Here is a 23,356-nt window from a genome sequence, read left to right as displayed (position 1 = left end):
ACGTCTAACATTCCATTTTAACGTATTGGATCAAAATGCTATAATGTTTTGAAAGTAGGGGGATTTTACAATTAGAAAAATTGTAGGGGGGCATTTGGACAAATGGGCATTTTTATGGGGGCATTTGACAAAAACCCAAAAAAAAAAAAAAACTCATTTTTAAAAGAGATTTAAGGATAAATCTGTACAATACGACCAATCTGTTCCGATACCGTATCAATATCGTATGGATTTTTACAGGTGACCGATACCCAATCCGATACAGGACTTCGGGTGGCATAATTCAAACTTTCCTTTTCCTTCGAAAAATCGAAATTACAAGCGCATTTTATCATTTTGGCGGGAGTTCCCAATTTCACACCGCGTCATCGCTTGAATACTTCAATTAGCTTTGAAGCTCCAAGTGAAGAACAAAAATTCCTCAGAGCAGATACAAACCAGAGGTTTGAGGCCGCAAACCCAGATCTGTTTATATTACCCCGACTCCGAAATAATCTGAATCTTGTACACAGTAGTAAGTAAATGGCCAGAGACGATGTTCAACTAAATCAAGCGAAGAGAGCTTACAAACATGCTTCCGCAGAGGGCAATCGCCAGGAGGAGGCCAGATGGGCGAACACTATCGGAGATATTTTGAAGAAAAAAGGAGAATACGTTGAAGCTCTCAAATGGCTACGCATTGATTACGAAATCTCCGTAAAGTTTCTCCCCGAGAAACAGCTTCTTCCCACCTGTCAGTCCCTTGGCGAAGTTTATCTCCGACTCGAACAATTCGAAGACGCTCTGCTCTACCAGGTAACATTTTGATATCATTCCATCACTATTTCCCTGTAGTTCATCTAGTTCAGTTTTATCTTGCTTAAATTTGAATTCAGTGAATTCTCATATATTGAATGCTTTTGTGAAAATTCTTTCCAGTTTCTAGGTTTTCGCTTCACCAACTTTGTTTCTGATTCATTTAAGCTATATGCCGATAAGTACTTTCGGTACTATTGGTCGTCTCTTTTAGAGCCCTAATCTCTTTGCTGCCCATTTATATTTTCTTTTAGACTCCAATTTTCTCTGATTTAATTTCAATTTAGGTTTGGGGTTTTCTCTTCTTCTTTCAATCGCTATCATTCATTTGCCCTTCTTTCACTCACAATTCTTTCTTACATGTTTTTCAATAGTTTTAGCATCAAGAAAGCTCTATACTGTCACTATCCTTTCCTTCTCTCCTCCCTTTTATATAATTATATATGGTAATGATTCATTTTTAATCCATCAACTACCAGAACTTCTCCACCTTTTCTATAGTATTTATTATCATGTTTCTTTAAGTAGAGTTTGAGATTTACTTTCATGGTTCTGGATCCCAGAAAAAGCATTTGGAGCTTGCCAAGGACATTGATGACCTCGTTGAGCAGCAAAGAGCCAGCACCCAACTTGGTCGGACATACTATGAAATGTTTTTAAAATCTGAGGATGACATTTACTCTCGTCGGAATGCTAAAAAGTATTTCACAGCAGCCATGAAATTTGCTCGGATGCTCAAGGAACACCCATCATCTAAGAACTCTTCATCCTTCCTCAAAGAATACATTGATGCCCACAATAACCTTGGCATGCTTGAAATGGATTTTGAAAACTTTGAAGAAGCTGAAAAAATTCTTCTTGAGGGATTGAAGATCTGCAATGAAGAAGAGGTGGCTGAAGATGATGATGCACGCAGCAGGCTTCATCACAACCTTGGAGGCCTTTATACGGAGCTAAGAATGTGGGATAAAGCTCGAGAGCATATTGAGAAGGACATAATAATCTGTCAGAGAATTGATCATCATCAAGGAGAGGCAAAAGGGTTCATAAACCTCGGTGAATTGCATTACCGAGTTCAGAAATATTCAGAAGCAACTATGTGCTATCAGAAGGCGCTTAGGAAAGCAGAATCCATGGAAGATGAGGATGCTTTGGTTGAGCAGATCAGTCAGAACATTAAAACTGTAAAAGAAGCAATTACAGTAATGGATGATATGAAGAGTGAAGAACAAAATCTCAAGAAGCTTTCAAGAACCATGACCACTGCCAGAGGCACACCGAGTGAGAGAAAGTGTCTGTTAGATCAGAATGCATGCCTGGACCGTCTCATTGAGAAGGCCAGCATCATCTTGGCATGGCTGAAAGTAAGTTTGTTCTGCTCATCTCTCTGCATATTTTGTCCTGTAATGTTTCCTCAAACCTCAAATGTATGATCATAATTCATAAAGGGTTTTTTCAGGCATTTTGTTCCCTTTAGGGGTAAGAATTTAAAATTATGAATAACATACAAGCGTTTTTAGCCATTTTGGTATTACTCTAGTGGTAAAGAAATGGTACCCATTGCATATAGAAATACATAAAACATGTACATGTTTAGTAAACTACAGCTCATTAAATCATCTTAACAAGCAGGTACCAATAACTAAGTAATAATGACAACACTCTAAACTACACTGTCCCTGTCAGGCATGTGATGATGATAATGTTTTGATGCATGTAACTCACTGACACAGACACTTTGCGGACTGATGGACATGCTTAGTACTACTACACTTCTCTAGTACTACTGCAGTACTGTACTGCTACTACTACTACTACTAGGACTGATGGACATGTGGTATGGTACACTTCTCTACTAGAACTACAACTCAAGCATATTTATATGAAATAATTACTATGCTGCTGTACACGAATAGGTAAATAAATTGATCGTGCTAACTAGACATAATTTACAAGGAGAATACAGATTAACATAAATATTTACATACTACATTTTTCTGATCCTTCCATAGAATTTTTGAAATAAAAAAACCATTTTTTTATACCTAAATCCCCAATCCTATTTTTTGGGGTTTGTCCAAGTTTCACAGCTGGTTTCTGTGTTAGATTCTAACATCTGCAACCACATCAAGGTTCGAGGTATATATTTTACTCATCTAATATATATATATATATATATACATATATGAAGAAGTATTTCCAAACCTTAGACACTGTCATTCCCTCCACCAAGCAATGGGAAGTCGACTCACATGCTGACACAGCACAACAAAGGCATTTGGAAACCAAGGGAACGCCCAAACCTTTCAACGATTCATCGGTTGGGATGTCGCCACACATGAGCTGCCAAGAAAAGAATCCGATCTTAGGAGGAAGAGATCGGTTCTAGAGCCATTTTGCAAATGGCTTAGTTGCCGAAGAAACTTTGATTTCATTCCAAGCAGTTTTTGTAGTAAAAATACCATCACTAGTCGGAGCTTAGGAGTCGTATGTTATTTTTGGCATGAGCATGCCAAGGGGAAAGGCATATGTGGAAAAATCATGGGGTTGATTCCGTTTCTCATTTTTTGGGAATTGTGGAAAGAAAGGAACAACAGAAGGCAGGAAGGGAGACCAAGACCTGCTAGCGTCATTGTGGAAGTGGTGAAAAATTGGGTGAAAGAAATCCCTTTTGTTGGCTCTTCTAAAAGATTAACTTCTTTTAGAGATAAACTTGTCCTCTAAATTTTTAATGTTGCTCCAATTTCACTTTGTTTCAAACCTCCTCTAGCAGTTTATTGGTGCCCCCCCCCCCTTTCACTGCTGTAAAACTCAATGTGGATGGAGTGTGTAGAGGTAACCCCGGAGTGGGTGGAGGGGGAGGAATTATTAGAGATGGAAGAGGAAAGGTCCTGGCTGCCTTCGCTAACTTTTATGGGGAGTGCACTAACTCCATTGCAGAATTTAGAGCCTTAAGGGATGGTCTTAAGCTCTGTGCTGAAATGGGTTTTCTTGATTTCCATTTAAATTCTGATTCTGCTTTAATTGTGCACTGCGTCTCTATTTTGAACTTATTATTCTGTATTAGTATACTTTAATACCAGAGATTTGGTTTCCCTCCACACTATCACATTCACCATGCCTTACATCCTATGTTGTTCTTGCCTCCGAAGTCAAACCAAGCTTTGGCGTTTGGGGTTGTTCATAATTTCAATTAAATTCAGTTGAAATAACCAAAATTTTGTATTTGATACCGACTGCAATCAAAATATTTTGGTTGAAAACAATCAAAACCATAGAAAAATTACAGGAGTATCCAGGATGTTAAATTAAAGCTGAAATCACTGTAAATTACTTGCATCATGATCAAAATCTGTTCAGATATCAAAATTTAGTTTCTTTATGTTTGGCAAATGTGGATGCATGTGGAATTTATGGTGGACAAAAAGTCTCAGAATGCTAATCTTTTGTTCTTATTGGGATTAAACTTTAAAGTGTTGCTGTTTCTTATTGCGATATTTGGTGTACTAGCATCGTGAATTTTCCAAAAGAAAGAAAAGAGTAGCAGGTGAAATCTGCGACAAAGAAAAGTTGGGTGATTCCTTCCTAGCCATTGGAGAATCATACCAGAAGCTCAGGAACTTTAACAAAGCCCTTAAATGGTACATGAAGAGCTTGGATGCCTACCAATCCATTGGAAACTTGGAGGTAAATGTGTATGTGAAGTTCTGAAACTTGTCAAGAAACATTTTATTTGATTTTGCAGAATCCAAAATTGATGATGATGGAATTTGAAAGAAAAACTTTTATTTTGATTTGCTTCGACTCTCAAATATAGGTTGGACTGTTCTACATATACATGGTCATTGATTCCACTGATAGGCTCTATTTGTGATTGATATTCATTCCGACATAGTATTAATTTCAGGGGCAAGCATTAGCAAAAATTAATATTGGAGCTGTCCTGGACTCTGGCGGGGATTGGACTGGAGCACAAAAGGTGTTTGAGGAGGGCTACAGGCAATTCTCTCTTTTAAATCATTAATTCTATTCAATTTTGACTTGTAATGGACAGGGTTATGGGCATTGAAGTAAAAGATTTTTGTTTACAATAATGGCTTTCCAATGTTAAATTGCTTTTTGCTCATGCATTCTGCCATATATTACAGAATTGCAGTTCAAGCAAATCTGCCTTCTGTCCAGATTCAAGCTTTAGAGAATATGCATTACAGCCACATGATCAGATTTGACAATATTGAAGAGGCCAGGTAATTCTTGGTTCATGCTAGCTTACTTCTTCAGCAGTGTGTTAAAGTTTCTATCTTGACAATGATTAGTCAACCAACTTTTCTAGCCTTGACATTGTTGATTGCATTGAAGTAATACTGCAGTAACATGATCATCACCATTGGATGTAGCTTGATCCTATGTTTTGGACCTTTGATTTGTATTTTTGTATCTTGGTTGTATTGTAAATAGGCTAGATACATAAGATAGTCTTTTAGAGTTAGGTAGGAATTTTATCCTCACACAACTTGTGGCGCCATTGAGGGAGTTTATAGTTTTGGTTATAGAGCTCCTCTCTCGCTAAATACTTAGAGTTGTGGGAGTTATTTAACATCTTTATTTCTTCGGTTTCCTTATGCAATTAAGTTGTCTTAATTCAGTTTTAATATTTTGTTAACAAAACAGCTTTGTGAATAATGCTTAAGTGAATCGATATGATTCCCTAAGCTCTTTATTTATAATAATAATAACCAGAATTACATGGACAAAAATGCCCTTACATAGCCGACATAGTATGAACCAGGAAAAAGAAAGGGAAAAACACAAGTATGAAAGGTCCAGAATACCCCTACAGTATTCTGGCCCATATATTCTAACACTCCCCCTCAAGTTGGTGCAAAAATATCACACATGCCCAACTTGGCTAAAACAGGATGAAACACTTTGCCACTCAGCCCCTTCGTGAACACATCAGCTAGTTGATCAGTAGACTTCACATAGGGAACACAGATTAGCCCAGCTTCAAGTTTCTCCTTGATGAAATGTCTGTCCACCTCCACATGTTTAGTTCGGTCATGCTGGACAGAATTATGAGCGATGCTAATAGCAGCCTTATTGTGACAATATAACATCGTTGGAAGTTGGACAGCAACCCCAATGTCTTGCAACAACCCCTTAAGCCACAACAATTCACAGATACCATGAGTCATCGCACGGAATTCTGCCTCAGCACTGGATCTTGCCACCACATTCTGTTTTTTACTACTCCAGGTGACAAGGTTTCCACCTACAAAAGAGCAATATCCAGAGATAGATTTCCTATCACTTGAACCAGCCCAATCTGCGTCAGTGTACGCTTCAACCTTCAGATGACCATTGGGAGATAAAAGTATTCCTTGTCCCGGAGCAGACTTCAAATATTGTAAAATGCGAAGGACTACCTCCATATGAGAGGAATGAGGGTCATGCATAAACTGGCTGACCATACTAACTGCAATGGCAATGTCTGGTCGAGTATGAGAGAGGTAGATAAGTTTGCCCACCAATCTCTGATAACGACCTTTGTCAATTGGTGTGCCTTCTTTCTCCTTGAGTCTTGTCGTAGCTTCTATGGGACTGTCTGAAGGATGGCACCCTAGCAGCCCTGTTTCAGACAGTAGATCCAGGACATATTTTCTTTGAGACAGAAATATGCCCTTTGAAGAGCGAGCAACCTCTATCCCTAAAAAATATTTTAGAGTCCCCAGATCCTTGATTTCAAACTCACGGCCAAGAAACAGCTTCAACCTTTTGATCTCATCACCATCATTGCTGGTTACTACAATATCATCAACATAGACTATGTGGAGAGTTACCTTATCACCCACTCGTTTGATGAACAAGGTATGATCAGCATTGCTTTGCTGGTATCCCACTGAAAGCATAGCCTTGTGAAATCTACTGAACCAAGCTCTAGGTGACTGCTTTAAGCCATAGCGGGCACGCAGTTTACACACCTTACCCTTGGTAGCATGACTTGAAAATCCTTAAAGAATTTCCATATATACTTCTTCCTTCAGTTCACCATGGAGGAAGGCATTCTTCACATCCAACTGCTGAAGATCCCATCCAAGGTTCACGGCACAGGATAGCAATACCCTTATAGTATTGAGTTTTGCTACTGGTGCGAAAGTCTCCTGGTAGTCAATGCCATATGTCTGAGTGAAGCCTTTAGCAACCAGATGTGCCTTGTACTGATCCATTATACCATCTGCCTTCTGCTTGACCACAAACACCCATAGTGCAGAGAAGGGCTGTTGGGTAGATAAACCCAACAAAGAAGCCAAGCTAAGGGCTGAAAGCAAAGCTGAGTGCCCCTTTGTGATGGGAAACACACCTCCCAAAAAATCAGCAGCAATAGAGAAGCCTTCCCTAAAGATTGATGGTGTCAGGGTTTTGGAAGAAACCCAAAAATTAGAGATCGATGTGGGGAGTGGAACAAAAAAAAATTGTTGCAGTAGAAGCCTGAGGGAATCTATCCAAGAATCTGCAGATAATGTCCTTGATGAAGAAAAAAAACCCGAAAGAAACAGCAGCCCAATCCCAAATATCGATAATGCACAGGGTTTTTGGAAAAAAACCCTGAAAGTAAGAGATCGATTGGGAGAAGGGGTCTTCAGCACCTGTGGTGTACTTGATAGCAGCAATTGAATGTCGCAGAAGAGTCTCCAACAGAGAGAAAATCAGTCCCAATAATTATCGTGGCCTGATCTTCAAAATCTGGAAACTCTAAATATCGCAAGGAGAGAACCAGCAGCTATCAAGCAGAATTTAGTACATTGAAAAAGGAAAAAAAGAGGTGGGAATAGGGCAGCAACTAGATCATCTGATCACCTCTGCAGTGCTGCCCTTAGAGAGGGAGAAGAAGCAAGGAGAAAGGGGAGAGAAAAAAAATATCAAGAGAAGGGAAAGGGAAGGAAAAACGATGGGAGGGTGGGGGGTTTTGAAAACAGGTCAGAGAAATTGTGGCTCTGATGCCATGTTAACAAAACAGCTTTGTGAATAATGCTTAAGTGAATCGATATGATTCCCTAAGCTCTTTATTTATAATAATAAGAACCAGAATTACCTGGACATATATGCCCTTACATAGCCAATATAGTATGAACCAGGAAAAAGAAAGGGAAAAACACAAGTATGAAAGGTGCAGAATACCCCTACGGTATTCTGGCCCAAATATTCTAACATATTTAAGTCAACTTAAGACTCCTTTATAGCCTATGGCTGAAAGGGAGAGAGCATTAGTTGGTTAGTCTTTTATTTCTTTATGATTCAATTAGTGAGTCGGCAAGGGACTCCTCCAACAGTCCATACCATGGAATTTCCAAATTAGTTTTTGATGCAGGTTCATCATAGATATTGGCTTATTTCTTTAGAAATAGGCCTAGGGTTGGGTTATATACATGTTGGGCCTTTGTTCCCAAGGGTTTTCTATGTATTAGGCCACTTTAATGAGCCTAAACTAGGGGTACATAGGTTGCATACGGGATTAGCCCAATAGTTAGTTTATTTTTATGTTTTCTAATTGAACCGGTTCAAATTGGTTGCATCCAATTGGTTCAATTTAAGTGATCATGTGACTTGGTTAAATGGTCATGTGACAACTTAAGTGGTCATGTGATGTAAGTTGGGCTGGATTAGGACTCTATCAGTCCAGCCATGTTTTGAGTCTATTTCCTTTAGTATTTTAGTTTCCTAGTCAATTTAAATTACCTAATAGGTTAGGGATAGGATTAGACCATTCCTTTTTAGTGTCTAAGTCTATTTTTGAGTCTTCTATATAAGTTTGTAAGGGAGGCCAGCATTGTACACGAATTTGATTAATGAAAAAAGCTTTTGCTTGTTAGCTGCCATTGTTGCTGCTCCTGTGCTCCTTGTGAGTGTGCATCCTTGTGGTTCTATCAAGGTGGAAACGGACTGGTGGAATCCGGTTGACTCCTTACGCCGTGACGACTGGGAGGATCTTCTTCAAATTCGAAAGTGGCTTTATCCTTCACCACTGTCGAAGCTTGCTGCCAGGGGAATCTCCAGTAAGTTTGATGCCAAAATTCTTCTTCTAATCCTCTAATCCTTTCCCCCAATTGATCCCCTTTATTCTTGGTTTGAATCCCATAAATCCTAACTCCATTAAAGCCCAAAACCTGCAACTCAATTCTGTCCAGAATTGCAGAATTTCAAAACTCATCCAAACCCTAACCTTTTTATACCATATTGACCCCCTAGACCTGCCCATTAATACCCTATAAACCCCTTTCCCAATATCCAACCCAAACCCTAGGAATTGACCTAAATCTTAGTGCTGTCCATTCGAACCAGCAGCCCCTTTTGTTATTTGATCCGGTTGTTTGGCTCCTAGTAGGTCTCCTACCTATCTAGGACTACATTAGTTTTTTTTTGGGTTTCCTTTTTAAACTGTCACTCTGTTATAAATACATTGTAAGAGGCATAGCCTCCCCCACGATTGAATGAATGGACTAAGAGGTAGTTTAGCTTATTTTGAGTAGAGGTTGTTGTCTCACGCTCTCTCTCTCTCTCTCTCTCCCCCCCCCCCCCAACAAACGGTTGAGTTTTCTAGTTCTCTTCTTTCTTCTCCGTCTTCTCCTTTTCTTCCATCAATCTAACACACCACTAGCAGATCATCTTCCATCGATTGTTTTGCATCAAGTAAAGTCATTGTATCCTATATCATGGGCTGGTCATTACTTGGTTCTCTCATTTCTATCCAATTTGTTGATCACCTGGTTGTTTTGCATTTTGAATAGAAGAGGGGGAAACTATTTCATTAATTTATTTATCTCTTAAGCAATGTTCAAGATTTTGGATGAAACCACCAAAATCTTGCAAAATTTTTTGTTTTTGATCTTGGTTGAAACAAAATCGCCTGTGACTCTGTAGGAATGCAAGATTTCGATCAGCCAAAATCTCGTATCATGTTGGGTTTCGTTTCGTACCGGCGAAACATTACAATGACTTTATATAAAAGCCAAACTTTGTACGATATGGGTTATCGTTCTGATCCATTTTGATAGTTTTGACCGAATGGTTCTCTATTCGACAAAAAACCCCAGTTTTTGAGTTTTTTGACCAAATCACTTGCAAATCTTGGAGGAATAATGTGTTGGAGACTGTTATAACATATCTTCAAGGACGATGTGCTGCATTTGAGCAAGGAAATTGGGAGGTATATCATTTTTCCCTAAAATTATTATTATTATTATTTTTTTACAAAAAATAGGGTAAATATTTAGTGGTTGGGCTCAATTTTATATACGTTAGACACTATTGGCAGATCTACGACCTTACAGTGTTGCTTTTTTCCTACCTGAAAATAATTATTTTTAATTTTCATAAATTAAAAATTATTTACACAAAAATTTATGATAAATTTTGGAATGAAAAATTCTGAAAGTATTATTTTTATCTTTTCAACTCAAAATAGTGATTAGTGTATTGTTCTATACTTAAATTTTTATTAGTTAGGGTATTATTGTTAATTTAAAAAATTTGTTTTTAAGTATAAAGTAGAAAATAGATTTGTTGTATGTCATAGGATTTTTAATTGATGTAGAAAAATTACTACTGTGGCACTTTTTTGCTGCAATAATGTAAGAAGAGTACATCATGGTTGCTCAGGGAGAAGATGAGGGAGACACCATGGACGCATGGTGTACCCATTAATATTGATAAGGAGTCACAATGTTACTACTGTGGGAAGAAGATAGTGGAAGTAAACTGAAGTGGCATTTAGTAGGTGGATGTAGGGATGTAGCCAAATGCACTAAGGTCCCTCTTGAGGTGTAGAAGGCCATGGCTGCCCTCATAAATTGTGGAATAAAGAAGGGGTTAGATAAGCAAAGGGCAAAGGAAGAGTTTGACGAGGCAGTGCTAGATAGACAAGGAGAAGCATGAGTACTGGATGACTAATGACTGATTTTGATAGTCATCAGGACTATATACCTGTTGATGTGGAGACTGACGCAGAGTCGAGACAGATACGGCCTGCTAGGGCAGAAAGCCCGGTTACACATGTAAGAGGGGGATAGAGTCAGAGTTCAGGGGAGGAGTTGGCTCTTCTTGTCAGTTGCAACAGAGGCTAGTGGTAGTGGTTTTTCTGCACAGGGTAGGAATAAACAGAAGCAGATAGAGTTGCCATTTCGGAAGCACAAGAGTATAAGGGGAGCCCCACCCCAACCCCAATAAATGAGGATTTTTGTTAACACACTTGAGCTGGAGCCTGTACTTTTTAGGACTCAGGGCAGTAGAAAGAGAAATTTGAAGCATGTGTGGTCTGATTGGAAAGGTAAGGTGGATTTATTCTTTTACCACAGTATCTTAGCACATGCTACTGTGGTATTAGAATATGATACTGTAGGGAAGGATGGGGAAGGAGTGAAGGGGTCCATTGCTCACGAGCTGATGAATGTTCACTTGCCCTAGCTAGAAGAAAAGAGCTAGAGGTGTACATATTAAGGGGACATGATTAAACTATGGTGTCACTGTCATGTGTGATGGTTGGATTGGACCTACTAGATAGTCCATCATCAACTTCATGGTATACTATAATGGTAGACTATATTCGCTAAGTTATGTTGATGCATCCAAGGAAAAGAAGGATGCAAAATATATTATTAATTTGTTGAAGGAGTTGGTCTAAGAGGTTGGGATAGAAAACATTGTCCAAGTGATGACGAACAATAGTAGTAACTTCAAGAAGGCGGGGGAGAGGCTGATGAACAACAATTGATACCTCCTGTTGTGGACCCCACGTGCAGCCCACCTCATTGACGTTATACTGAAGGACATGGGAAAGAAGACCTTGGTACGAAGTGTGGTCGAGAGGCAAGACAAGTGACTGCATTTCTATACACCCATTGACATGCTCTATAGATGTTGAGGACCAAGTGTGGTGGGGATTCGGTTAGGCTGGGCATTACTCAATTCACCATCAACTGCATTGCCTTGAAGAGCTTTGAATCAAAGAAGGTTGGACTCAAATCTATGTTTGCTTCCAAGGAGTGGGTTAGTTAGAGGAAGCGGGGTTCTCCAAGATGTAGAGCAGCCCAGTCGACCATATCTAGTGAGCAGTTCTGGCATGACCTGAAGAAGATATTCCTTGAGCCAGTGGTAAAGGTATTGAGGGTGGTCGACTCTAAGAAGAAGCTTACCGTATCACACTTGTATGCTGTAGTAAAGATGATGAAGAATCACATGGCAACAATGTACGAGCTATATTCAGATAGTCCAAGATCACTGGGATTGGCAACTTATGCATTCATTGCATAAGGCTGGTTAGTTTTTCCTTTATAGTTTATATTACCCAAGCCAAATTACTTTCGATTTACAACTTCATAAGCATTGCCAAGTTCTTTATATCATTTCCAGCATATTATCTCAATCCCAAGTACCAATACATGCACAGACTTGGGATAAATCAAGAATTGATAGATGCAGTTCAAGATGTGGTGGCCAAGCTGGAGCCCAACCCAGATGTGCAGTTGGCCTACAATAGTGAGGTGAACTTGTAGTTTCTTAAGTGTTTATAATCAATGCAATTACTTCCATTAGCAGACTGATGTTGGCTTATCAATGTTTGAAATGGACATAGATGAAGATCTTTAAGGTTGCACTTAGGACTTTCGACTATGCAACCGCAAAGTCCGATCGAAAAATACCACTCCTGGTAGGCCCGTTAACTTAGTTTATTAGTTCAATTCATATAAGTATGTACCCAAATACAATTACTTGCCAAGAATATTCTAATGTAGGTGAATGGTGGGTGTTATATGGGAAAGATGCACCTAACATGAGAAACATAATAATTAAGGTGCTCTCCCAGACGTGTTCCGCCTTCGAATGCAATCGTAATTGGAGTGCATTTTTACTCATCCACTCCAAGTGGCGGAACCGATAGTGTCATAAGAGTAGTTGGTGAATCGGCACTACAATATAAGATTGAAGATGCAACACACATGCATTGACATGGACAATAACAAAGACCCAATCGAGCTTAACTTCTCCGAGCTGGAGTTAGATGAGGAGGATCCCCTATACAAGTGGGTGAGGGATTGGGGTGACCCCATGATGGATTCAGTGGTAGGCTAGACCCCGAAATTGCTAGTCATAGGGGTGTCGATGTTAATGAGTTCATGGCTTCTCGAGATGGTCAAGTTGACACTGACACCTTGACCTTTTGAGTCCTAACCCGGCGAGGTTGTAGAGTGGTTGCATTCTAATTTCCATACTAGCACACGTGCCGCCTGTAGTGGAGACGATGCTGGTGGTGGTGGCGATGGATTTTTGAGCCTTTGAGAGGAGTGCGACCAAGCAGAGGTAGAGCGAGAGCTAGAGCCTATTTGATTCACTTGAGACTCAATTTGGTCATGCTACATAAGATGCCGAACATGGTGCACATGCCCTTACAGAGTCACAATGCAAGTTATTCCAAAAGCCCGTGCTGTAGGTTCATGCCAAATGAGAAGCATGGAGGCATTGACATGGAGATAGATGTTTCTTCCTTGTCTGGCATACGTGGAGGCCTCAGTCTGGAGGGGAGTAGTGGATTTGGTAGGTATGGACAGTCGGGACAGTGGCCAGCATCATCATTTTCCACAAAGACATCCAGTGTTGGGTATGGTGGGTTTGATCAGTTTGCCACTTCATCATTCCCCACTGCTCATGATGATAAGTCACAAGGTGTGTCATCTTTTGTGGATAACATCTTCTCATTCCCAGTCCCTCAACAACCATATCAGCCCGGTCTACCACTATAGTAGGATCCACATTTGCATCATCTTCTCGACCCGGTGATCTATATCCAAGATTGGGATCCTAGAGTATGTTGATGATGAGACCTATCAGGCTGTTGTGATGGACTTTGAGCGTCTCTTCAGACATAGCATGACATGGCCTTCTTTTGTGATAGAGTGGGAGGAATGGTTTTGTTGGCAGCAACAATTTCCTCATCTTTTGAACCTGTCCAAAACTCTATGTGGTATTGACATAGAGTAGGAGGAATGGCTTTGTAGGAGTCTTTTGAGTTTCACCTTGGTTGACAGTTGTACACTTATAGTTGTAACAGTTGTACACTTGTATGTGTACTTGTAAGTTGTTACATTTTGACATTTAATAATATTAAATGATTTTTCTTCATTTGTAAATTGTAAAGCATAATTTAGTTGTTCTCTTTGAATTTTGTGTTATAGTACTAAATTGTGTGTAGCATAGGTTATATTTGAGAAGTATACAGCTAAGGTACGTGGTACGCCATACACTACAAACTTAGGGTAAGAAACCAAACTAGCATTTTGATTGTGTTTTTTAACAATCTAAAGGTTCCATTATGTGTAGAGATGCTTAATTAGGGTCTCCCTGAAGTTTTGGGTTAAAATATAGTCATTTGACCACTGAAATGGTCAAACAAAACCAGCCACCGAACTTGCTCTTAAGTTGGGAGTGAAGAAGTAACTCTCAACACCCCACTGCCAAAATAAAAATCCAGATCACTGAAAAACTGAATGATCTTTCATCCAAATTTTAGGCATAGTAAAATCATATAAGGCATTTATCTCTATTACTTGATTTTACTATTCAATCATTTATATATAATATAAAACTTTAATAGTCATGGTCTATCCACAGCATGCCTTGTGGGACTAAAATGCCTACGTATTGCTTGAGTGCCTCACCTAAACTGTTTGACTATTATGTGATCTAGGTTTCTGAAAGTAAATATGCTTTTGTTCAGGAGGTTACAACTCGAAATTGACAATTTGAAAAACACAACCAAAAGTGAAGAGCAAAATATGGAGGGGGACTGCTGCTCTGAGACAGAAACAGAAGGGGATGATGGTTTAATAGATGCCAGGTCCAATGCATGCCTTTCACCAAAAATTACCGAATCTACTTCTAAGAGATCTAAACCAGTTACCATAGTTGAGGAGTTCAATGATGATGTACCTCTAATTTCACTTCTTCGGTCCACTAAGAATTTGCCCAGAATGAATACAGCTGAACTGAAAAGGGCTAGTGTTTCTATGGAGCCGATTGAAGCTTTGCCCAAAGGTTTGATTAGATCCATTGGTAGTCAGGAGCCAGTAGTTGGTCGTAAACGTGTCCGTGTAGTTCTCTCTGATGATGAAAGTGATGAACACGATAAGATACAGTACTCAAGAAGAAGAGATAACAATTGCCCAGTTGAAGATGTGGCTACTTCTAATAACTGTAGGTTCTGTTCTTTATTGAATTGATATTTATTACTTCTATCATTTGGCATTTTTATTTTCACCTGTAAATCAAACTGATTCTTATTTCCTGCAGCTAAAGAGACTGATGCACTGAATGGTTCTGTTAGGGACTTTCAGGTAACATGTACAACATAACTGTCAACCAGGTTCTCAGATTTGTTTCCTTCCTACTCCACCCTTCTTTCTGCTGCCGTGTGTTGTTGGAGTTGGTCAATTGTCTGATTCTTTTAAAAACTCACGGTTGGGCAGGATTTCTCACGGCTTATTCCTTCCAAGGATGTACTTAGTGTCTGCATTCCTGTTAATCTCGATGCAAGCACTTGTTCCGACAAATTACAGAGCCCTGAAGTAGTTGCTCTAAACAGCACAGGCTTAAGATCTTTGAATGCTGAGGATGTGGCTGATGTTTCAAATATCGCTGTGAGCAGTTCTAAAACTGATTATCATGATCCTGATAACCTGCTACAAAAACAAAGTGGTGCTGATCTCCATATACATGGTTCTAATGATGGATATGGTGTTAGTATTTCTAATCTCTAAATAGGTTCCATTAAATGTCTGACTATTTGAATACAGGTTGTTCCTTGAAATTTTGTGCATTACTTATAGGATTTTGCTAACCCAGTGTGCCTCTATTTGCTAATTGCAGCAACATATTGTATTTAAAATTGATGGCCACATGGTACATGTGGATGCACATTCATGGACAGAGGGTAATGTGCCAAGTATTGAGTGTTTGAAGGTAGAAGTGGCATGCTTGTACTATTTGCAACTCCCTGAAAAGAAAAGGGCAAGAGGTAGTTCTGTTGAACTCAAATCTTGTTATTGGCTCTGAGATTACCCAAATGTTTCAAGGATTGACTAGGTTAAGAGAATTGAGAAAGGCATTTTGGAGTCACTGTAAAATTATTAAATAACTTAAGAAACACGGGAAGAAGATTCTAATTTCCAACTATAAAGTAAAAAGATATAAATATAGACCCATCCACAGATAGAATAGAATAGAGATCTAGAATCAGGGAGAGAATATCAAATCAAGAGTAATTGTAAAGAATCAGCTGGAGTGATAGGAAAAGTATAAATTTTTTGTGCTAAAGTTCAATCAGCCCTTCTTTGATCGAAATGTGTCTGAAAGTTGGAGAGAAGAGGGAGCTCTTTCATTTTAGTTTCGGAGTTTTCATCTGGCGAATTTATCAATAAGTTGGAGAGTCAAAACAATTACTGTATATATATATTATTTGATGCATTGTGGAAACCTGATCATCGTGTCTTGGCTAGAACAAGTAACTTGGTTCACATGATTGATAGCACTGTATTAGCATTCTTGGTGTGACTAAAAAGCTGCCACTACAATCATTAGTCAGCAGTTCTCTTCAGCATACTATTCTGGCTTTCAAGCCTTCTATGTTCCATTTGCTGGGTCTTGGATGGGAGTTTGCAGGCTGTTAAGGCATAGTTTATTGGCTTAACAGCAGCAAGGTCCGCTTTCAGAAGTGAGCCAGAGTAGTATGCTAGCCTAGCTAGCTCTGGCTGTTATATTAGTTGTAGCACTCAAGCATGCCTTTACTCCTTGCATTCATTTTCTCTCTTTAAGTGTTAATTTTGTCCTAAAAATTCTTTCCCTTTACAGGACTGCTGCCCGTCATTCGGCATATGAAGTATGGTGGTAAAATTCTGGAATCCTTAGATGCAGATGAAAATTTTAAGGATCATATATGGGGGAAAGGCTGGATTGAAGTAGCTATTGATGGTATGAGCTAAGCATCATAATTTTCTCGAAAAGAATGTATATACTTGCTAATTAGAATTGACATTATTATTTCTTCCATAGTCCATTCTTTTCTGTGTAACATTGCCCTTTCATCGTTTAAAAACTTGGCTGTGTGGTGGCTTGTATAATCCTCAGGCATTTGTTGTTCCATGCAAACAAATCTTAATTTTTCTGTGTACTTTGGTTCAGTATTGATAATATTGATAAAATACCTTTTTTCTGGTGTTGATTTGTGATGGAGAAAGAACAATCGCACATTTTTCACGGCATCTAGGCGACCAAAGCAACATTAGTTGTCAAGGCGCCTGGATGCCAAGGTGGTTGTCTAGGTGACTCCTTGACAACTATGATCACAAAAACAAAATTTTTTTATCATTCTCTTGGGATGCTAAAATGATTCCATACTCAGCTGATCAACCTAACTAGGGTTCAGTGCACACACACACACACACACACACATACACACAAACCACATGCACAAAGTGCTTGAAGATAGACAAAAGGTACAAGAATGGGTCAGAATGTATCTAATACTTGATTGACCCTTCCTGCCTTCAAGCTGATTGGATGTAATGTCTAGTAGCTTGGCACAAAACTGTACCCGCCCATAAGAGAGAGAGAGAGTTAAAAGCACCTCTAGCGTTGGTTATACAAAAACAGTTCTAGGTGTAATACACTAATACTTCTGCCTATTTTTAAAATTTTGCAGGATGGGTTCACAAACGTCTGATGAAGTTGTACGTTGATTGTTGCAATAAGTTGTCTGAGGCAACCAATATGAAGTTGCTTAAGAAACTATACAACTTGGAGGTAGGCATAACACATACATCCAAATTCACTTGCAGATCCTTTTACGTTTGGTTTGCTCTACAATAATATGATATAACTGTTACAAGAGAATTTATAAAATCTCATGCATTAAGGATATTTTAAATTAACTCAGAAGTTTGGGTGGTTTATTTTGTTTCCTAGGTTTCTGACGATGAAGTGATTGTGTCTGACTGTGAAATGCAAGATTTAACAATGGCACCCTTAATAGATGCTCTGCGTGAACAGAAGACAATTGCTATGTTAGATCTTTCTCACAACCTGTTAGGTTAGAATTTCAGTATTTTACAATTTTTTTTTTGAATTTTTTGTTGTTGTTTTATAGGTATATAACATATCCTGGTCATTGCTTAAATGTTTCTCAAACATTCACACTAGTGTTCAATGTGTTTGCTCTGTTAGATACCAGTCAAATCTTAAGGCCGTAATGCTCACCCTCGATCCATCTTTTCTTTTCCAGGAAACGAAACAATGGAGAAACTTAAGCAAATATTTATGTTGTCAGACCAAAAATATGGTGGCCTGACTTTGGACTTCCACTGCAATCGATTTGGTCCAACTGCTTTGTTCCAGGTTTTTAACATATTTTCTGTACCTCTATCTCACTTTCTGATTTTGAAAGCTAATTATGTCTTTCCTCCTCCAACCCCCCCCCCCCCCCCACACACACACACACGCACAAAGAAAAAGAAAAATATCAGTTTTTTACATCACAATCTTTAGATGGATACGAGATCATGCGAGGCTTGCAGGAATTTCTATATGGTCTTGTATGGTTTATTATCAAGGGAAACCAAAAACTAGGCATAACATCTCAAGGCTGAGCAATTTTGCATCATAAAACTAAACAGACCACAATGTGGTTAGGCAGTTAGGGTATGAAAGTCTTAATTCAGTGGCAGAAGTAAAGCTATAGTAAACTTGCATTTCTGTATAGAGAATGAGATTTCCTCCAGGTACACAAACACAATAAATACAATTGACATTCCCTAGATACTGTGCTTTTAACAACTTCCATAATTGTTCTTTTCCTTTTGAAATCAACAGATTTGCGAATGTCCGGTGCTGCTTGCTCGATTGGAAGTACTTAATATCTCAGGGAACCGTCTCACGGATTCTTGTGCATCCTACCTTTCAACCATCTTGAAAAATTGCAAAGGTGTGGTACTTTTCTTGCTACTCAGCTTATTAGTTCTTGCTAATAAATACTGGTTATAGTATACTAAGGATGGGCATTAATAAATCTGTTATCTGATGATACATGTTTGTGTCTATATGTTAATGTTGCATAGATCAAACCATTCTCAGGTTATGGTGGAGCCATCTTGGGCTTTAGCAAAACTCCATTGGCTTATATATGTTCTTTGTTCTGTAGCTCTTTATAGCTTGAATATAGAGCGCTGTTGTATTACATCTAGAACCATCCAGAAAGTTGCTGATGCCCTGGATGCTGAATCTGTATTGGCACAATTTTCCTTAGGTACTCCTCAAGTCTGTTGGAACTTACCCATGAAACTAGTTTTGCTACACTTTTTATTCTGTGCCTGATGGAGAATACAAATCCACATCTCTTGACAGGAAATAACAACCCTATCTGCGGCAATGCTATGGTTAATCTATTGGCTAAACTTGCTGATCTGAAGAGGTAAGTCTCATTATATACATAATTCATGTTTTCTCCTTAGCTGGGGGTTGTTCTAGGAAGAGACTTTCTGTGAGCATCATTATAGTGAACATGCATGTTTCAGGTTTTCAGAATTGAATTTGAATGGCATAAAGCTAAGCAAGTCTGCAGTTGATAGCCTTTGCAAACTTGCTAAAACCTCATGTTTGTCAGGGTTGATGCTTGGGGCTACTAGTATGGGATTTGTGAGTAAATTCTGTATTTCTAATTCTTCTCAGTTTCCTGGTGGATTTTCTTGACTTCATACCACAGAATCCTCTCTGTTTATCTATCCCTATATTCATGACATGGCAGGAAGGAGCACTGCAGTTAACTGAAGCATTATTTAGTGGATCACAAGAGTTGATGAAGCTTGACCTATCATATTGTGGACTGCAATCTCATTACTTTATCAGATTCTGTGCAGGGTTTACTTCAGTTTCTAGTATCATTGAGCTGAACCTTGGAGGAAACTCTCCTGGGCCAGAGGTTTGTTATTCCTTTCTTGAAGGTGAAATGATTCATTTGATGTTGTATTTGATCTATACTTCCAGTTTTTTCTTGAGAAAATGAATAAAGGTACTGAGATACTTTAAAAGGAGAATAGAGTAATATTAACAAGGTTTTAAGTATCATTCTGTATCTGCCAATACGATACAGTACTAATACGATACCTAAATAAAATTTGGTATTAGTACATGTAAGAACATCCTTTAGGCTACGTTTGGTTGCAAGGGAAATTAAAGAGAAGGGAAGGGAAAATTTTCAAACCTAAAAAAGAAACTTTTGTAATCATGTGAATCGATAAATTACTTAATTTCTTACCATATCTAGTAATGATACATTTTACATGTTATTTTTATTATACTTTTTAAACCAAAGGGAATTGGCTGCAAAATAAATTGAAATTTAATAACCAAATATGGAATGATTTGGAGTTAGTGATTTAATCACATGGTGTAATGTTACAAAAGTTTCTTTTTTAAGTTTGGAAATTTTCCTTCCCTTCCCATTATTTCCCTTGCAACCAAACGAAGCCTTATATATAATCAATTGAATGCACTTGTCTCATCATACTTTGTTCTAGTTTTTATACATGATATATTTTACATATTACTTGTTTATAGTGTCTTATGCTTCAAAAATTGTATTTTGCATATATCATAAGAATTTTTATACATTTCTTGAGCATTTCCATATGTTTCTTTAATGTATCTTTGTCTCTCCGATACAATACAATACGTCTCTTAAATCACTCTTCCGATACGATACCCGATAACGATAGTTTAAACCTTGAATATTAATATGTCTTATGTCCTCAAGTTGCAATATTTCTGATCTTTTTTTTTTTTTAAATTTAATTTTAATAAAAAAAAGTCTGATTAGTTCCTTTTGGAGTATCCTAACTAGAAGCATGAAAACAGGGTGCTAATGCTTTGGTGTCACTACTCACGAATCCTGAGTGCTGTCTGAAAGTTTTGGTCCTTAACGAATGTCATCTGGGCCTAGTTGGAGTTCTTCAAATAATTGAGGCACTAGCAGGTTAAAATCCATGAATCTATAGTTCAACTTTCTATAAGCCCGCTAAAAACAAATTCAACCTACTAAAGCTTTACTATCATGTGCAGAGAATGACTATCTAGAGGAGCTGAATCTTGCAGAAAATTCTGATTTGGACAAAGCAAGTACTTTGGAATATGATGTAACAGCACAAGGGACCTCAAAATCTGTAGAGCCAGGTCTCAACTTTGCTGATATTTCGGTTAGGATATCTGCCCCTGAGGAAGTTGTTCAACAGGGCTCATGCGCTGTGAAGGTGGACTCCAATAACCTTGAAATTGATGATAGTGAAGATGGCCCTATTAGGCAAGATCCCATCTTATCTGGTTGTGATGACAGTTGCACCAGCTCATGTCCAAAAAATTCTCCATGCGTAGACTGTGAATTCGTTCAGGATCTCACTAAGGCCCTTGGTATGGCAAAGCAGTTGCAAATACTTGATCTTAGCAATAATGGGTTCCCAGTTGAAGTTGCTGAAACATTATATTCAGCATGGTCAAGTTCAAGATGTAGTGGTTCAGCTTCTAGACACATTAAGAATGAAACAATCCATTTCTCAGTGGAAGGGAAGAATTGTTGTCTTGTTAAGGACTGCTGTAGAAGGGATTGATTTATTTGGGAGAAGCATTTGCCTTATTCTCCGACGAATTTCATTTTCATTTGCATTTGCATTGAGTCAGTATGAGGTACTTACTGAAAATTTTATATATATAAAAAAATTATTGTGTATATGGCATCCGTATTCTGTTAGAAACTGGTGGGTGCCCCCGAAATGGCACTGCTAGCGAAGGCTACGTTTGGTAAATGTCTGAACAAAGAATACCCGTTCTTGACTAGAAACGTTCTTTGGCGTTCTTCGTTTAGAACGGTGTTTTGAGACAAAAAATGACTATTTGGTAACGGTCTCAAGAACGCCGTTCAGAACAAAAATGGTGTTTGGTAAAACATGTTCTTCTCTATTTGATGTTAATTACAATAATGCCATTTCCTTGTCAATTATACAAAAAAAATACTTGTAAAATCCTTCTCTTATCAATCTTAGCATAAAATTAAAATATCTCATTAACATAACCAAAGTAAGTATAAAAATATGTCCAATTTTAAAGATGCCATTAAAATTGGGTTTTTGTGTGGATTAGTGGCATAACTGACTATGCTATGAACAGTTGAATTAAGAGGGCCTTGGTGGACTCGAACCACCATCCTCTTGGAACATGAGTATGTTCCAAGTGCTCAACCAATTTGAGCTAAAGACCCATCAAAACTGAGTGCAACCCCTTTCTTCTTCTTTCTTCCATCATTATTATACTCCAATTCCACCAGCCCAGTTTTCTTTCCTTTGTATTTTGTTTGTCGATCTACATACTGATATAAGGTAATCATAAATCATGTTTTTCTGCAACTCAATCTACTAACTATAACAACCTGAAATCAATTCACAGCAAAATAAGAAACCCTTCTCCCCCCCACCCCCAAAAAATAAAGTTTATCAATCCAGCTAAACCCAAGTATCAAAACTTGTGGATGAATGACACCAAGCTCCTCTGAGACTGCAGATTCTAATTTACATCATTCAACCTTGCACACAGACACACACACATACACACAAGGGCAGGGGAGAGAGAGGGAGTCAGCAGAAACCAAAAAGAAGAAAATAACTTAACTAGCTAGGATGACCACCTTCCCTAACTTTTTCCCCCATAAACAGAGAATGCCTTCGGCAAAGTTACAGTTTCTCTACAGAAGTGAAAAAACAAAAAGCAAACTCTTGGGTTACCTATTCAAGAAGAGCAAATAAATCAAAGGCTTGTCACTGCCTTTGCCAAGTGCCAAAGGACTTCTTCAATAATGAAATAAGCCCGACAGGAAACACAATGAGCCTATTCTCATTACATATGAACTGAAAAGACTTTGAGCTAAAAATATTCAGACCACAGCTAGAACCTAATAGCATTCCTTTATCCTGAAGAGATCAAGACTTCTCCCAACCTCCAAAGCTCTTGAGCATGGATATGAAATTACAATGCTTATATATACATTGGCTATGGCTGCAAAGATCAGTCACCTAAGCATCATAATTTAGCATCATAATTTTACAAATTGTAAGCCCAAACTTGCTTTCCATGTGGAAAGACTTGCTCAAGTAGTTTATCTGTAAAATTTCTTTAGGTTATGTGTTCTTTCATCTGTGCACATGCTATAGAATCCACATTTCATTGTAAACAACCTTTTGTATGAATGTTGGAGTTGAAGTAGCGAAAGAGTTTGTACAATCAGTTGCAAAGAGGGGTAAAAATAAGGATCAAAAGCACATATTAAAGTGTGGACTCCAGAGTGCAGCAGCTCTACTATTCACTGCCACTACCTTCACCCTAAATCATTTCTACAGGTTATTGTAACTCTTGTTTATTTTCCTTCCATTCTCTCAGATGAATCCATATTGACATCAGAATTTCACCCAATTACTTATGT

The 23,356-nt window shown here is 38.3% G+C and overlaps 1 protein-coding gene across 1 annotated transcript; it reads left to right on the top strand.

Moving 5' to 3' along the window:
• The first annotated feature begins 372 nt into the window (after window positions 1-372).
• LOC122648953 (protein TONSOKU) lies at window positions 373-21,548 on the top strand. Its single transcript, XM_043842283.1, has 21 exons — window positions 373-450; window positions 509-795; window positions 1,359-2,159; window positions 4,306-4,482; window positions 4,703-4,794; window positions 4,944-5,042; window positions 14,564-15,039; window positions 15,136-15,179; window positions 15,312-15,581; window positions 15,712-15,859; window positions 16,693-16,812; window positions 17,543-17,643; window positions 17,806-17,929; window positions 18,122-18,234; window positions 18,709-18,820; window positions 19,037-19,141; window positions 19,240-19,306; window positions 19,410-19,530; window positions 19,640-19,813; window positions 20,749-20,866; window positions 20,953-21,548. The coding sequence occupies exons 2-21, from the start codon at window positions 523-525 to the stop codon at window positions 21,492-21,494; spliced, it is 4,077 nt and encodes a 1,358-aa protein (XP_043698218.1). The 5' UTR covers window positions 373-450; window positions 509-522; the 3' UTR covers window positions 21,495-21,548.
• Window positions 21,549-23,356: the final 1,808 nt, after the last annotated feature.

This window comes from Telopea speciosissima, chromosome 1 (genome assembly GCF_018873765.1).
Source record: "Telopea speciosissima isolate NSW1024214 ecotype Mountain lineage chromosome 1, Tspe_v1, whole genome shotgun sequence".
Taxonomy (NCBI): Eukaryota; Viridiplantae; Streptophyta; class Magnoliopsida; order Proteales; family Proteaceae; genus Telopea; species Telopea speciosissima.
The sequence above is the reverse complement of the archived record's forward strand: the minus strand, read 5'-3'. Positions and strand labels throughout refer to the sequence as shown.